This window comes from Lycium barbarum, chromosome 6 (genome assembly GCF_019175385.1).
Source record: "Lycium barbarum isolate Lr01 chromosome 6, ASM1917538v2, whole genome shotgun sequence".
In the NCBI taxonomy this organism is placed as follows: domain Eukaryota; kingdom Viridiplantae; phylum Streptophyta; class Magnoliopsida; order Solanales; family Solanaceae; genus Lycium; species Lycium barbarum.
In genome coordinates, this window is record NC_083342.1 from 58,194,527 (window position 1) to 58,212,145 (window position 17,619).

Consider the following 17,619-nt stretch of genomic DNA (forward strand, 5'->3'; position numbering starts at 1 on the left):
CACCGCTAAGGCGGGCGGCTTATAGATGATTACACAGTGTCTATATGGCACGGGCAGCACCACTAGTGGGCGGCATGATATGGTACCCCGGACGCGGGAGGCCTGGACGCAGGCTAATGATTATCACACCGTACCTATATGGTCGGGCAGCTTATACGTTTATGCATACATGATATGATGATGATTATGAAGTAAGCCAGCATGCATTATTTCTTCTATAATTGACAGTTAGATGCAGTTGTTCCTTATTTGATGCTTCCTTTATCTCATTGACGTATTATTATTACTTATGCCTCTCATACTCAGTACAACGTTCATACTGACGTCCGTTTTCTTTGGACGCTGTGTTCATGCCCACAGGTAGACAGGGAGGTGAGCTTGATCTAGACTCGTATGAATTGTTAGCTGACTTGAGATCACTCTATTGTTCCGGAGGTGCCTTTGATTATTATTTTATATACATATGCATATTTTAGGCACGACGGGGTCCTGTCCCGCCCCTATCTCTAGCACTCTAGTAGAGGCTCGTAGATACGTAGGTGTGGGTTATATATATATATATATATATATATATTATTTTTGTAGTCGGAGGGCTTATGTGTATAAAAGTTATTATATTTCCAAATGAAAAAAAATGATTTTCTTATGATTTGAGCATGATGAGTAATAGAATGAGTGGTGCTCGGTGGTTAGACCCGGGTACCCGTCACGGCCCCTAGTCGGGTCGTGGCATGAAGTGTCACAATAAATAACATAATGCTGTGGACCCTCTGGAAGTGTCTGAACTGGCGTTGATGTCAATCAATTCTTTAACTCCTGAAAACTCCACTCACAGGTGTCACGCCATGAACTATGGTTTGGGCGAAAAACGACACTCGGTACCATACTGCATGTGACCGAGTGAACCACATAGCTTACTGGATCATCATGAGACATACCTGAGCGGAAATATAACATAAAACATGATGGGCTTTAAGAAAACACATGAAGTCATAACAATTTCTAAACAAGCAAAAGATGGCTAAACAACTCTGAATATCTGACACAACACAACTGCATAGTCTCGTCTATGAAACCTCTGACATGAACATGAGTCTACTAAACATACTTGCTGTGACAAGGCCCCCAATATACCTTGAATACATAACTAACCAGGAAAGTAAATAACTGACTAAAACCCCGAAGAGAATGGGGCTCACCCAAAAGCTGATACGAATGTTGTCCTACTAAGCAGATGCGTCTTCCCATAAATCCATACCTGCATCGTGAAATGCTGGCCCCGAGGAAATAAAAGGGGACGTCAACACATTGAATATACTGGTATGTAAAGCAACTAAATAAAATAACATGGGACATGGAAAAAACTTAATAAGAAGTGAAACTGAAAACCTAGACTTGAGCATGAGCATGAACACATACATACATACATACATACATACACACACACACACAGATATATATATATATATATATATATATATATATATATATATATAAACCAACAACATGATATCACCACGTAAAACTCGGAGTCTGGTACTTCGCCGAACCAGCAGAGCTCCCATACCTTGCTAGGGTATAAGGTGTAACGTACCAGATGGATCCATTCAGCGGAAAAATTAAGGAATCGTCCTAACTAGGCGAAGCGATCCTTATCCTACGGTGGCTAACGTAGTTTCAGGCTATCTCAGCCTTCTCGGTAATTCGTGGAACTCCCAAAAACATGAACATGATATAGTTTGCTAAGAAGCCCATGAGTTTCGTGAAAGCATGACTTGCATTTAGCATGAATATATCTTGAATCATGGCATGAAGGTAATTATATAATATAATTGCATGAAAACTTGTAGACATGTAGGATATTCATGAAATAAGCATTTTTATTTATTTATAAACATGCATGCAAGAGCCCATGGAATACAAAATATAGGTTTTTCATGGGTTACGGAAAAATTCTCAATAATCATAATGAAATATCAAGAACACAAATGAAGAATTTATAACAATCTAATACATATTATAACATGGGGCCTTGACCAAGGGTTATCATGAACATGGTTAAAAACCCTAGTTTTCGCAGAACTACATACTTTATGGAAGATGAGGCCTGGGGAAGAATAAGGATGTTCCCACATGTAGATAGCAACCCTACATACCTGGTAGTGCTCCAAACTAAGCAAAAATCTGAACTTTGTAGAAAATCCCAAAGCTTTAGTCTTGAATCCTTTGAATGGATTTTCTTGAAAACCCTAAGTTAAAAAGGATTGAATTCTTGTTTAGGAATCATGGATACATGTTACAATTAACTTGAATGGCTTGGAATAACTTACCATGGTGAATTTCAATGGGTGGAGAAGATGATTTCGTCCTAGGGCTAGTGGGATTGTGAAAAGTAAAAAATAGAACTGAACCCTCATTTTTATAGTTTCTGGTCGACGCGAGTAAAGTACGGCATGAATGTACTCCCGTACTAAAGTACGGCCCATACATCTTGGCCGTACATTAGGTCCAATTTCCAGTGACAATTTAATTTTGACGGGGGAAGTACGGGCTCATTGTACGTCCCGTACTTCAAAGTATGGCCCGTACATCAATGCTCTCTGCCAATTCCCGTCTAAGTACGCCCCTTACATTAATGTATTGCCCATACTTTGGTCGTAAAACGTACAATTAGCGTTCTAGGGTCAAATTTTCCAATTCTAACACTTTTGTCTTGGTTTCTAAGTCCCGAATCATGAACGTAAGCTCGTTAGGGGTACGAGGTGTTACAACAAGCATCAATCCAGTTGAACTTAGCAGCCTTTTGAGAAACCTTCTACAAATCTCTTATAGTAGCCTACCAAATCCAGAAAACCACGAACCTCTATCGGTGTCGTGGGTCTTGGCCAATTCTTCATGGCTTTTATCTTTTGCGCATCAACCCTAATACCTTCTTCTGAAATAATGTGCCCCATGAAAGCCACAGAGTTCAACCAGAACTCATATTTAGAGAACTTTGCATACCGTTACCGATCTTAAAGGACCCTGAGTACTGCACACAACTGTTCTGCATGTTCCACCTCTGATCGAGTGTAGACTAGGATATCATCAATGAATACAATCATGAACTGATCCAATAAAGGTCTAAATGCATGGTTCATCAAATCCATAAATACTGTTGGGGCATTAGTCAAGTTGAATGACATCACACTAAACTCAAAGTGACCATATTTGGTCCTGAAAGCTGTCTTCAGAATGTCTTTCTCTTTGACCCTAACTTGATGGTAACTGACCTCAGATCTATCTTCGAGAAACATTTGGCACCCTGCAACTGGTCAAATAAATCATCAATCCTCAGGAGCGGGTACTTATTCCTTATCGGTACCTTATTTAGCTGCTTGTAGTTAATACACATCCATAACGAGCCATCTTTCTTCCTTACAAACAACACAGGCGCTCCCCATGATGATGTACTAGGCCTGATAAAGCCTTTCTCAAGCAAGTTCTTCAACTGCTCCTTCAACTCTATCAACTCAACAGGTGCCATCCTATAAGGAGGAATAGATATCGGGTTAGTATCTGGTAAAACATCGATAGAAAAGTCAATTTCCCGCTCTGGCGGAAGACCCGAAAGCTCGTTTGGAAACATATCTGAAAACTTATTAACCACCGAACATACTAAAGAATCGGTGATTCTGCTTCTTCATTATGAACTCAAACTATATGATAAATGCAACCTTTTGCGATTATCTTCCTTGCCTTGAGATAGGAAATAAACCTACCTCTCCATTAAGCTATAACACCTTTCGATTCAAGCAGTGGCTCTAAGTCCACCAGTCCATTCCCAAATCAACATTAGCATAACAATAGGCCAACCAGTCCATTCCCATAATAACATCGGAGTCCACCACATCTAAGTCCACCATATATTTTGTATTATGGTTACAGACTATAACTACAAAACCTATGTATACTCGTTTAGCTATCACGAAATCAGCAACTGCTGTAGACACCTCAAAAGGTCTAATCGACTCGGGTTCCACCCCAAACTTATCAGTAATAAAAAGAGTAACATATGCCACTGTAGAACCTGGATCGATCAATACATATACATCATAGGAGGAGACTGATAGTATACCTGTGTCAACATCAGGTGATGACTCAAGATCCTGTCGACCAGCCAATGTAGAAATGCGGTTTTGAGGACCGCTCGAACTGGAAGCTCCACCTCTGAGTCTACCACGATCGGCTGGTGTCTGAGAACCCTGCCCATCCTGGAGTACCAATGACAAAGAACCGACTACAGATCCTGTCAGCTGAGCTACACCTCTACCACCTCTCGACGAACAATCTCACATAATGTGGCCTGGTTGACCACAGGGATAACACATATCCGAACCCAAACGGCACTGTCCACCATGAAACCTACCACACTTAGCACATTGTGGTAACGATAGCCTCATCTGGCTAAACCACCTCTGAACTGGGAACTAAAAGCCCTTAAACTCTGGTCCAGCTCAAAATAAGTGGGTCTATCAAATCTTGATCCCGAAAACGTGAAGGTGCACTAGCCGCTAGATAGGCTGAACGCCTAGAGAACTGCTATCTATGACCACCTCGGTACTCACTAAAAGACCCAGAAGATCTAGCTCTCTTGATCTGACCCCTATTACGCTCTCGATTAATCCGCTGCTACTGCTTCCTTTCCTCTAAACCCTGAGTGTATGCCTGAATATGAACGATATGTATACCTCCCTGAATTGTGGTCGTCATGCAGTCATTAATCAAATGTGGCCCAAGTCCACTCACAAATCGGTGTACTCGATCCTCCATCTCAGCTACAATATTGGGAGCATACCTGGCTAGTGAATTAAAAAGTAGACTGCGCTCCCGAGCACTCATATTCTCCTAGCGTATATTCAAAAACTGATAAACTCGATCCCGTAGGGCCTCTGCGAGAAAATAGTGCCAAAGGAAAGCCTCTGTGAACTCCTTCCATACTGTTGGGTGTGCATTACTGTAACACCTCATATCTTACAACAAAGGTTAGACTAGTATCGTTTGAGTTTCAGAGGAAATTTAAATGTTTGAACGTTTTATGAAAGTGGTCGAGAGGCCTACTTCGGGCAACCATAAACCCTTGATTAGTTGAGAATTTTGAAAAGGTTCCTTAATAAAAGCAGTAATACGTGGAAGTACCTTTCCAGGTATATAAGGATCAGGCAAATCATAGATCGGATCAAAGAGATGTGATCCTCACAAGGTGGGTAATAGTAAGGTGCTTAAGGTTCAATGGAATCGCCTAAGTTTTGATAGGTGCTTCTTCTAGCCCGATTTTGTGAAAGTACATTTGGAATTTGAGAAATCTTAAAACTTCAAAGTTATAGATCTTGGAAATACCTTTCGAACGATATATTATTGAGCCACAACGGAGCTCTGTGCTAGAAGTTATTGCCATTTTACCACCCATAGTGCAAGTCTATGCGCAAAGGTGAACTGTCGATGCACAAAGACGGCTGCCACTGCGAAAGAGCGGCCCATCAATGTGCAAGGACGGCCCGTCAACATGTTGATAACTCGTTAACTTGCACTGTCAAGTTGGACAGCCAGTGCCAACCCTCAGAAAATCTTCTGATTTTATGAAAAGACGGTCACAACGGCGAACCGTCAGCATGTTAACAGTCCATCTAGTGAACCGTCAATATACGGTGATAGCAAAAAGTATAAATAGGGCCCTTCAGTCTAGAAAATCAGTTTTTCATAATCCATTATGCCGTAGAATGAACTTTCTCTTCTCCAAACAAAACAAGGCTCTAAGGTAAGTGTCTCAAACACATCCAAGTCAATTCTAGCAGAAGATTACGTAACCTAATTAGGGAATCATTGTTCTTAACCTAGGGTTTTCAAGAAAGCCCACATTCAAGGTTTAAGACATAGGTTTTGGGGATTCTTCTCAAGTTTAGACTTATAGAAACAAGTTTTGGAGCATATAAAGGTATGTGAGGCTAACTATCTACGTTAGGGGATGTTCATGATTCTCCCTACACCTCATTATTCATGTTTATCAGAAATTGACTCCAAATACAGCTATGCCCTAGTTTCAGGAATTGTTGTAGAGTTTCTATCTTCTAGGGATATAGTTTTTATAATTCATTCATGGTTATCATTTTGAATATCATAAACTCAGTACGTAATCATTATAGACTTGTGTATTGACATCTCATGAGTCTCAGTCATTGTATAATTAGTTATTGGCTTAAGTTCCATAATCAGAAACAATTATCATGCTATCAGTTATATCTCAGTCTCAATATCATGAATTATTTAATGTTGAACACCCGCATTTGTATTTTGGGCCCTAGGCCACAGTTTATGCTCATGTATTGCTTGGGCCCGAGGCCACAGTTTTGTGCACATTTATTTGGGCCATAGGCCATAGTTTATATTTACAGTTATACAAGTGATTCTTCATTCAAAACAGGGAGTACTTCAAATCCTTACCTTCCTGTTTAGTTCATTTATAGTTATCATTTTCAGTTCTTATATTTCTTTATTTCAGTTGCTTTACATACCAGTACAATTCAAATGTATTGATGTCCGTGTTTATTGTTTGAGGGCCTGCATCAACGACTTACAAGTTGACGATCTAGCTAGCTAGGACTTGCTCGTATCAGCTTCTTGGTGAGCTCCACTTCCTCCGGGGTGTTATCCTGCTTTCAGTCTTTCCAGTTCTAGACTGTTATCTTTTGAGTATTCATTAGATGTTTTATAGACATAGTCCGGTCAGGCAGATATTAGCAGACCTTGAAATGTTATCCTTGTTGGCATTTATGTCAGATGTTTTAAACTTGAACCAGTAATTCCACATTTAATATATTTCAGTCAGACTTTTAGTAGATCAATGTGCAGTTAGGCATTAAGTACCGTGTTACGCCCAGGCCATGGTTTGGGGCGTGACAAAGCTTGGTGTTAGAGCACTAGGTTAAAGTATTTTAGGGAGTCTATGAAGCCGTGCCTAGTGGGGTTGCCTTCATATGTGTAAGGGCCCCACACATATAAACAGTTGACCACCAAGACATTTAGGAATTATTTCACTTCTTTCATACTCTAGTTCGTGCAGTTAGAGCAATACTTTTATGAATTCTTCTAACTCGTGCAAATTACGTATTTCAAAAATGGCTCCGAAAAGTAAGTACAACAAGAGCACTACAGTTACTAGCAATAGGGCTACTGCAGCTGCAGAAGAGAACACTTAGGCTCAAACGGCCGCCCCAGCTAATGCTGCAGTTACCCCTTTCAATGCTTCGGATGAAGATGTTAGAGGAGCTATTCAGCTGCTTACTCAGATTTTGGCTAACCAGGCCCAGTGACAAGAAACGGCCCCTAGCTCAGGTGCTGGTAGTGGGTCGAACAGTTCTAGGACTCAGGAGTTTTTGCTGATGAAGCCGTCAGTGTTCACAAGATCTAAGAAGGATGAGGACCGGCAGAATTTAATTGAGGGACTCCAGAAAGCAATTCGTGCGATGCATGCTTCTGATACAGATGCAGTAGAATTTAGAGCTTTCCAGTTGTAATATGTGGCCCATATTTTGTATGAGACATGGGAACAGTCCCGAGAGGAGGATTCACTTCCTGCTACTTAGGATGAATTTGCAGACGCTTTCATTGAGAACTTCATGCCAATCGAAGTCAGGGAAGCAAAGGATACTGAGTTTGAGAATCTAAGGCAGAATGACATGCCTTTTTAGGACTACTATCTCAAGTTCGTGTCATTGTCCAGACATATCCTCACATGGTTCTTGATATGAGGTCCATGGTTAGAAGGTTTGTGCTTAGGCTTAAGCCCGAATTACATAGGGATGCCAATACAGTCGTTCAAAATGATAAGATGACTATTTCCAAGATACTAGCATTTGTGCAAAGTAATGAGACTAGGTTGATGGAAGAAGAAGCCCTACAGAAGCAGAAAGATAGGGAATTCAGCAAAGAGGGCTAAGTCTATTGGTAATTTCAATCAGGGAGGATTTCAAGGAGGTAGGAACCATTAGTTATTTAAGAATAGGTCATCAGGACCTACTCTCTCTGTAGTTAGTGCCTCATTTTAGAGGTCCAAGTTTATTCAGAAAGGCCAAAATTTCAGAACAGCAGGCTCACAGTCATAGGCCAGCGTGATCGACCGTGGTTTCGGGCATCGTACTTGTAACACTTGTGGTAAGAGGCACTCAGGAGTATGCCATTCAGCCATAGATAGTTGCTTTGGGTGTGGTCAGCCAGGTCGTTTTCGACGGGATTGCCCGTCAGCAAGACAGAATACCGGAGGTAATACAACTCAGTCCACTAATTCAGCAGCTCCCTAAAATTCTCAAGCCCAACAGGGGCATGGAGCAGCAAAGTCTGGAAATACAGGCAGTGGTCAGAACCGTCTGTATGCACCGCCAGGTCAACAGGATATAGAGGCTCATGGAGATGTTGTCACAGGTATGCTAACAGTCTCCACCTTCCATGTTTTTGCTCTTATGGACCTAGGATCCACCCTATCTTATGTAACCCCTTATATTTCCATGAAATTTTGCACAAAACTAGAAAAATTACATGAACCCTTTGAAGTGTCCACTCTAGTCTAGGAATGAGTTATAGCCAGATGCATCTATAGAGGTTGTCCAGTCATGGTCGTGTCTATCACTGCAACACTACAACAGACTTAGTAGAACTAGAGATGGTAGACTTTGAAGTAATTATGGGTATGGATTGGTTAGATGTCACGACCCGACTAGGGGCCATGATGGGTACCCGGGGCTAACCATCGAGCACCGCTCATACCATTACCCATCGTATTCATCAAGCATTTATTCATTAATCTTATACTCAAGTCATAGGAAAAACCATTTTTTTCACTTCGAAACATAATTACCTTTTTATACATAAGCCCTTCGGCTATCGAAATAATGTATATACAATAAGGACATCATGAGACCATACTACCCACACATGCGTATCTACGAGCCTCTACTAGGGTGCTAGACATAGTGACGGGACAGGATCCCATCGTGCCCAAAATACATGTATATACACAAAAGAATAAGTCAATGGCACCTCCGGAACAATGGAGTGCTCTCAAGTCAGCTAATAGCTCCTACGAATCTGGATCATCTCCCTGCCTACCTGTGGGCATGAACACAGCGTCTAAAGAAAACGGACGTCAGTACGAACATTGTACTGAGTAGGTAAGGTATGAATGAAATGAACATAATAGAGAAATCATAAGACATAAGATTAAGATATATGCGTAACTTTTAAGGGTGGATACATTTCATACATATATCATATATAATCATAGTACATGTGTCATCATAGCGCATACATCATCATATCATATATATCATCATCGTTAACCCGCGTCCGGGTAACCATCATATGCCGCCCACTAGTGGTGTCATGCCCGGCCCTCTAGTCTCGGTGTAAACATAGCAGCCCACCTTAGCGGTGAAATACTCGGCCATTTAGGCACGGTGGAATCATATGCAGCCCGCCTTCGCGGTGACATGCCCGGCCATTTAGGCACGGTGGAATCGCATCGTCATATACCCATCGTAAACTTCAAATTTTCATATATTACATAGGCATATCATAAGCTTAGCGTCATTATACATTTATCATCAAACATACATTAGAACATGAAGGCAACTATGGCTATGTCGGGGTGACATAAGGTCGTGAACCCCCGATTACATTATGTCTCACCTTGAAGGGACTAACATTTTAAGGTGAGTGTACACAAGAAAAGCATCAATGGAACCATATTTATGATCATTAACCTCATGGACATCGTATATTACTCTAGGATTCTTTATACTTAAATTCATCATCATCATTATCATGCTCATATCGTATCTATTTTCTTTTTCATATGCGTATGTACCTCTTTATAGTCATGGACTCATAATTTCCGTTATTCAGGAAGATCACGGAAAAATAGGAAGATTCGTGTCATAGGAGTCATGCCTTAGAAGGAGAGGATTAGCCTTACATACCTCTTTCGTTTAGCTATTCTATCGTTTGATCGTTCTCCTTCGATGCTCGCGTTTCTACCTCAAGAAAGTTCGTATTAACATTAGTTAATCGAATATAAGAACATGCTTAGTAAGGCTAGAGAAAATTGGGCAGCATTTCCTTTGTTTATACAACATTCCTCATTTTACATATCAACTCCCAAACATCCATAACAACATTCACAATATCATAAGCAACAATTATCATTCATCTACGTTATCCACATTTCACAATTTCACTTCAATTCCTCCATAATCATGGTCATAGTACACTATTACGTTTTCTCACATATAATGCTTATCCCATGTCCTAAATGTAATTTATAACATACTTATACACTACCAGAAATTGAGCCTATGGGAATGGAATGTTTAGCAACGGTTGTTAAACTGTTGCTGTAGAGCGTCTGTTGCAACGGTTCCAACTGTTGCCAAAAGGTTTTGGGATACCGATATGGTTTAATAATTAAACCGTTGCTGCTGTACAAAACCGTCACCATAGGTTTACCTATTGCAACACATTTATTAACCGTTGTTGTTAATGTTATCTGTGGCAACTATTAAATGAAATATTTTATCTATTGGAACGGTTTTAATTCCCGCCACACTTTCGCCGCTCTATTTTTTGCTTAACCCGCCAAAATCATTTCTTTTATTTTATTTTTACATTTATTTCTTAAATCAAAACTAATATGTCTTCTCTCTTCATCTGATGAACGTATATCAAAAAATAAAAAACCCTGATTTTGCCATTACCCTCTCTCCATCAGAACTCCTCTTCTTGGATGAACTAAACCTTGGCTTCTCATCTTCTCTGTTTATATTGTTGTTTGGTGTTTTTCAACTGAATTATCAAAATATTAGTGTAGTTAATTTCTAGGGTTGAAGCTGCTAAATGGTTTGAAGAAGTGGTTGTTTGAGAAATCTAAGAAGACATATTTGAGACATCATTAGCTGAAGAAATTGTATGTTCTTTGCAGATTATTTTTGGATTTCTTCTTTAATATATTTTTTTTTCTTTAATCTGTGAGGTGTGGGTAGTGTATTTGATATAAGCTAAGTTCAAGAAACTCCTATATAGGCTAAAAAATTATTTCATGCAACTATTTTAGAACCCCTTTTGTGATATTCAGCAAACAATTAAATTGTGTCCTTTATCGAAGTGGGTTTGAAATAATTTTAAGCTTTTTTGTTGGGTCTTTGCTTTGCTTGGTTCTACAATATCACTTTTCTTCCCTATTTTTGTAGTCAAAAGAAAAAGCTGAGATTTGCCTTTTTCCTTTTACTTTCTCTGCAATTTCACTCTTGTTGGGTGCATTTTATAGTGGTGATTTTATATAGTATGGTGAAATTGTTTTCTCTGGACCGGATGTTGGATCTAAACTTGTTTCTTCTTGTAATTTTGTGTATAACTTTAATCGACCATATCTTGAGTGACTAAAAATTACCATGGAAGTGGCTATAAAGTATAGAAAGTTTATCTTTTTCTCAACATGGTGTTTTTGAAGAAAATGAAGAAATCTCTTTAGGTACAGGGAAGTGGAAGACAAAGGAGAAACCTTTATGCAATATCGTGTTCTGGTCCAAATAAAAAAGGTTCATATAGTGTATTTTATTACTATTCTAGATCCTAAAATTTGAAATAAGCCACCTGCCAGATGCAAATAAGCCTATATATTGTCATATAATTGCTTGACCTATTGGTTTCTTATTGATTGTGTGAAAATAATTCAATGGTCTTGGCTAACAGGAAAAAAAAAGTTTTTTCTTTAAAGGTTTTGATTGTTCTCCCAGAATCCCAAGTGTTCTTCTACGACACTTTGTCACTTCATAGACAACTGGTTTGACATCCTAGAGCCCAGTTTTTTTCTTTAAGGGTTTTGATTGTTCTCCTAGAATCCCAAGTTTTCTTCTACGACACTTTGGTCACTTCGTAGATGACTGGTTTGACATCGCAGAGCTCGTGAATCGCTAGTGTGAGGTATGGGCTTTTGATTTCTTCATGTCCCTTCATCTTCTTCTTTTTTATTAAAATTGTGATTTTGGTTTTTACAAATTATTGAGTTTTTGTCTCAATATTTTTACAATATATGGTTGCTTATTTTCCAGTTATATCATTTAAAGAAGATAAGAAATGGATGGAACTACTTCAATTTAGTAAATATCTAGTGAAATATGTGAGCTTTACTGTTTTCGAATAGCTAAATCATGGTTATTAAGGTTATTACTTATTTCCTGAAGTTAATGCTATGTCTAAGGTTGGACTGTTCCAATTTAGGAGATATTATGATTTTCCTGTTTGGCCATGGAAGTTTGGCTTTGAATTATTGTCAGTTCATAATTGTGCTATTTCCATTTCACAACAGTTACTTGTCTTTATGTTTCTTTCTCTCGATTTTGTGAATGTATTGTGTTGACACTCTGAAGTTAGCAATTCTTTTATTTTAGTAATATTGTAGGAGTATAAATATATGTCTACTATTGGAAATGAGGTAAAATATTTGCTCTCTGGGCTCTCTTTTTAGGGGTTATTTTGATGGATTATAACTAGGATAATCAATTTTAGTACTAGGATAAATGAGGTAAGTCATACTGCTATTGCACTGCTTTCCATCAGTACTTGTGTCAATCAAATTGTTTCCCTGTTACACCTCAGAAAATCTTCCGTTGGTACGCAAGTGAATGACCTAGTGATGAGCACGAGTGTATGATGTTTCCATGAGTAAGAAACGACATTTGATGACCCTAAATAAGATTCCAAAGGCAATTGCGATAAAAGATAGGTTATGCTCCACAATGACTACTTATAGGTTTTGGAAATGTGAAAAGTTGCAGGCTTGCATTCTGGCCAGTTGGTCGTAAAGTGAAATACGGACCGTAAAGTGGTATACGGTCCGTAAACTACCATGTCGTATTTTGGCTTCCAAAACTTCAAACTTTCTGCCAATTGATCAAATGGATATATACGACCCAAAATACGGACCGTAAAGTGGTTTACGGCCCGTAAACCGTGATCGTAAATCACCATGCTTCAGCCTGAGTTTTTGGTTCTGTTATGATTAAATATGACCATGAAGGACAGTCCGTAAACTGGAATACGGACCGTAAACCAATTTTACGACCACTGTGCACTTCAAATCAGATTTTCAAGTCATTAAATAAGGGGACCAAGGCTTATTTCATTTCACTTCTACATCACACCCCTTCTCTCTAAAACATCTCTCTACATTTATTCCATAAGAATTCAAAGATATTTGGTGACCAACAACATAAAACAAGTAAATCAAGAGTAAGAAAACCATCAAAGATCATCTAAGGTCAAGAAATCCAAATGGAGATAAACTAGGGTTTTGCTCAAAGTGGAGTATTATCAACTAAAGCTTGTTCCTAAAACATCTAAGGTAAGATTCATGATGTTTATATGTTGTTTAAGATATTGAAGAGTTGAAATACTTGGAGTGTAGAAGAATATGGTAAAATGGGTCATGAATGATGAATAGTGCCATTTAGAGAATTAGTTGGAATCGAATCATGATTGTTCTTATATTGTGACATGAATGGGTTATAAATGACGTTGAAAGACCATGAAATAGACATTGTATGTGAATGGACGAAATCATGTGTTATAGCCATAGATATGGGCAAATGAAAGTAAATTAAGGAATGTGGATAATGTGAATGACTAATGGCCATTGTTATGATATTGTGAATGTATTGTTGACGTTTGGGAGTTGAATTATGATGTGAAGGAAATGTTGTCCGATTTTCCCCTAGTTTTAGCCATGTGTGCTAATTATCGATTCTAATGATAGTATGACTTTAATGAAGGTAGAAACGCTAACGTTGGAGGGGAACGCGCAAGTTTAGAATAGTGCGACGGAAAGGTATGTAAGGCTAATCCTTCTTTCATAAGGCATGGTTCTTTGGCCAAACATCTAAATACTCTATACAAGTATGCTGTCTTCCAAATGAATTGATCTTCCGAGCTTGTAAGCTCACGATTGTTGATACGCTACGATTGTACTAAGTTTCTCGTATTACGAGTGGGCCTATTAAGGTAGGAGAGGTGGATGACGATAGTAGTGATAATGCTATTGATGATGACAATAATGATAATAACGATGACGATTATTATAAAGATCATTAAAAGTAAAGATGTTTATGAGCTATTATGTATATGTACGACTATTATAGAACCCTGAGCTTATGAGGCCGGGTATGATATGTAAACAAGTATGTATACGATTACGTAACGTGCGTGCACCTCTGCAGAGGGTACGGATAACCTGAAGCGTTGGTAGGGCCAGGTATGAGTAACCTTGAGCCTTGATTGGCCAAGTATGTATGAAACACCGATCCTACGTGGTCGGGTATGCTATGTACATGATATGAGTACGAATATGATATGACTATGTATATGAATGTGAATAAGGGCATGTATACGAATACAAGCACAAATATGGTACGGGTACTATCACGGAATACGGATAATGATGTATGTACACAAATACGTATTAGCAAGGGAAAGTTCCTATGAAAGGCAAGTAAGTGCAAATCACGACAATATTGCCATCTCCCATCCTATGCTATTTCTTATGTTGCTATTTATACTTCTAAGATGGACAGAAGAGTATGCTGATGTAGTGAATTATTTTCTTTATAAGGCATTTGAACGAGCTTCTCAAGGAAATGAGATATTATGTCCTTACAAGAAGTGCCTGAATCGCTATTGGCATTACAGAAATGTGGTGGAGGGTCACTTGGTTGTTCATGGGTTTGTTGATAATTACAACAAATGGATTTTTCATGGAGAAGGGGTTTCATCGAGAAATACACCGCATACTTCATGATACATTTAGAAATGTAGAGGGTGAGTCTGGGCATGAAGAAGGAGTGCGACAGGGTTTATCTGAAGATGCAAAGAAATTTTTAAAATTATTGGAGGAAGGGAAACAAAAGTTTGTGAAATTTCAATAAATTGAGTTTCGCCATTCGGTTGTACTTATTTAAATCATTACATGTTTTGAGTAATGTAGCATTCTCAGAAATGTTAGATTTGATAAGAGAGGCATTTCCCTTTGCTAAGATACCAGAGTCTTTCAATAAGGCTAGACAAGTGATTAAAGATTTGGGTATTCATTACGAAAGAATACATGCATGCCCTAATGACTGCATGTTATTTTGGAAGGACAATGAGAAAGTAGATAACTGCTCTGTCTGTGGAACTTCTAGATGGAAGAGTATTGGTGATGCCTCGAGTAACTCACGCTCTAAAATTCCTGCGAAGGTTTTAAGGTACTTCCCCTTAAAGCCTAGGCTTCAGAGGATATTCATGTGTTCTGAAACAGCTGTTGCAATGAGATGGCACACTAATGAATGATCCAATGATGGAAATTTAAGGCATCCTGCTAATGGGGAAGCATGGAACGATTTTTATCGTTTGTACCCAGAATTATCTCGAGATCCTCGTAATGTTAGATTGGGTCTCTCAAGTGATGGTTTCAACCCATTTAGAACCATGAGTATTTCTCATAGCTCGTGGCCTGTTATGTTGATGAACTATAATTTATCACCATGGATTTGCATGAAGCTGGAGTATATTATGTTGTCAATGATCTTTCTAGGTCCATCATCTCCAGGAAATGATATAGCTGTGTATCTACAACCACTAATTGCAGAATTGAAGGAACTATGAAAACCTGGGATAGAAACATATGATGCTGAAACCGACCAAACATTCCGAATGCGTGCAGCCTTATTGTGGACAGTTAGTGATTTTCCAGCATTAGTAATGCTTTCAGGATGGAGCACCAAGGGAAAATTGGCATGCCCCACTTGTAATTATGACACATGCTCTCAATATCTCAAACATAGTCATAAGATGTGTTACTTGGGTCATCGTAGATTTTTGCCTTCTGATCATCAATTGCGAAAAGATAAGAAGTCATTTGATGGTAAGGAGGAGCATAGACCTGCACCAACTCCTTTGTCGGGTATAGAAGTGCTTGAAGAGCTGCATGAATTCAACAATGTGTTTGGAATGGGCAAAAAAAAAGGCCTCGAGATAATCAGGGTCCGTGGAAAAAAGATCTATTTTTTTTAATTGCCATATTGGGCACATAACAAATTGAGGCATAATCTTGATGTGATGCACATAGAAAAAAATATATATGACAGTTTTCTTGGGACTTTACTGGAGATAGATGGAAATTCAAAGGATTATGTAAATTCTCGCTACGACTTACAGGAAATAGGGATACGAAAGGAGCTACAACCAATAGAAGATAATGATGGAAATGTAAGTTTGGCTCAAGCTTGTTTCTCCATGAAGCCCGAACAGAAAAGGTTGTTTTGCACCGTCTTGAAAAATGCCAAATTACCAAAAGGATGTGCTTCTAATATATCACATCGTGTGCAAGTGAAGGAGATGGAAATATCGGTGTACAAGAGTCATGATGCTCATTTTATAATGCATTACCTGCTCCAGGTTGCCGTTAGAAAAGTGCTGCCCAAGAAATTTTCATTAACCTTATTAGATAGGTCAATTTCTTTAGAGTCATATGTAGTAAGGTTATAAGGAGAAGAGATCTTGAGAAACTGGATTCTGAAATTGTTGAAATAATATGTGACCTCGAAAGGATTTTCCATCTGACATTTTTTGATATAATGCCACATTTACCTATTCATTTAGTGAATGAAATTAAGCTTGGGGGTCCGACTCATCTTCGCTGGATGTATCCCAATGAGAGGCACCTTTGTAAGTTGAAGACGTTCGTTCGTAATCAATCTTATGCAGAAGCATCAATAGTAGAGGGTTTTTTGGCTGAACAGTGCTTGACCTTTTGTTCATGATACCTACGCGATGGTGTGAGGACAAGATTCAACAGGTTCCAGACTGAGGATGATGAATGTGTTTAGAATTTGTCACCTATATTCCTTATGATAGGTCATCCAATTGGAATTGAGAAGAAAAAGGATTTGACTTTATGATGGATCCACAGTTACGTTATGAGGCACATCGGTATGCCTTATTCAACACTGGAGATGAAAAGTTGAAAAGTTTATCGAGTAAGATCAAATACATAACAATTACTTATGTTTTAAACTTCATTCATTTCGTTATGATAACGTCTGTTAAGCTCAATTTATAAAGTCCTAAATATTAAATTTAAAATATGCATGATTGCAGGGAACATAAGAATTTGATGAGTAATCATACTAGATCAAACGCATGGCAAGAGCAAGGAATCATAGTCGGGAATTTAGCAATTTCTTTGAAGAGAAAGTTAAAAATGTTGAAGTACCCGATTATCTAATATGGCTATCTAGAATTCCTAATGTGGTGGGCAAGAGATGCACTGTATATTTCATTAATGGATACCGATTTCATACAAAAAGTTGGGACGCCCCGCGAAAGTCTCAAAATAGTGGAGTGACTCTAGCAGCAACAACATATAGTTTTGCTAGTTCTAGGGACCAAACTCCTATAGATGGCGAGGTTATTTATTATGGAGTTATTCAAGATATCATTGAGATTGATTATTATGGACATTTTAGTGTTGTACTGTTTAGATGTGATTGGTTTCATAAT

The 17,619-nt window shown here is 38.6% G+C and overlaps 1 protein-coding gene across 1 annotated transcript; it reads right to left on the bottom strand.

The window, feature by feature from the left end:
• Nucleotides 1–3,014: 3,014 nt before the first annotated feature.
• Nucleotides 3,015–4,881, bottom strand: LOC132644033 (uncharacterized). The gene is made up of 4 exons (XM_060360573.1): nt 4,801–4,881; nt 4,118–4,253; nt 3,944–4,069; nt 3,015–3,283 (listed from the first exon to the last, which is right to left on the bottom strand). The coding sequence occupies exons 1-4, from the start codon at nt 4,879–4,881 to the stop codon at nt 3,015–3,017; spliced, it is 612 nt and encodes a 203-aa protein (XP_060216556.1).
• Between the last annotated feature and the right edge of the window lie 12,738 nt (nt 4,882–17,619).

Excerpts from the sequence above, each read along its gene's own strand:
- LOC132644033 (XM_060360573.1), bottom strand. The coding sequence starts at position 4,881 with ATGAGTGCTCGGGAGCGCAGTCTACTTTTTAATTCACTAGCCAGGTAT. Across the intron at positions 4,254-4,800 it reads TAGCTGAGATGGAGGATCGA|GATGGGCAGGGTTCTCAGAC; the intron begins GTACACCGATTT and ends TTGGTACTCCAG. Across the intron at positions 4,070-4,117 it reads ATCACCTGATGTTGACACAG|GTTCTACAGTGGCATATGTT; the intron begins GTATACTATCAG and ends TGATCGATCCAG.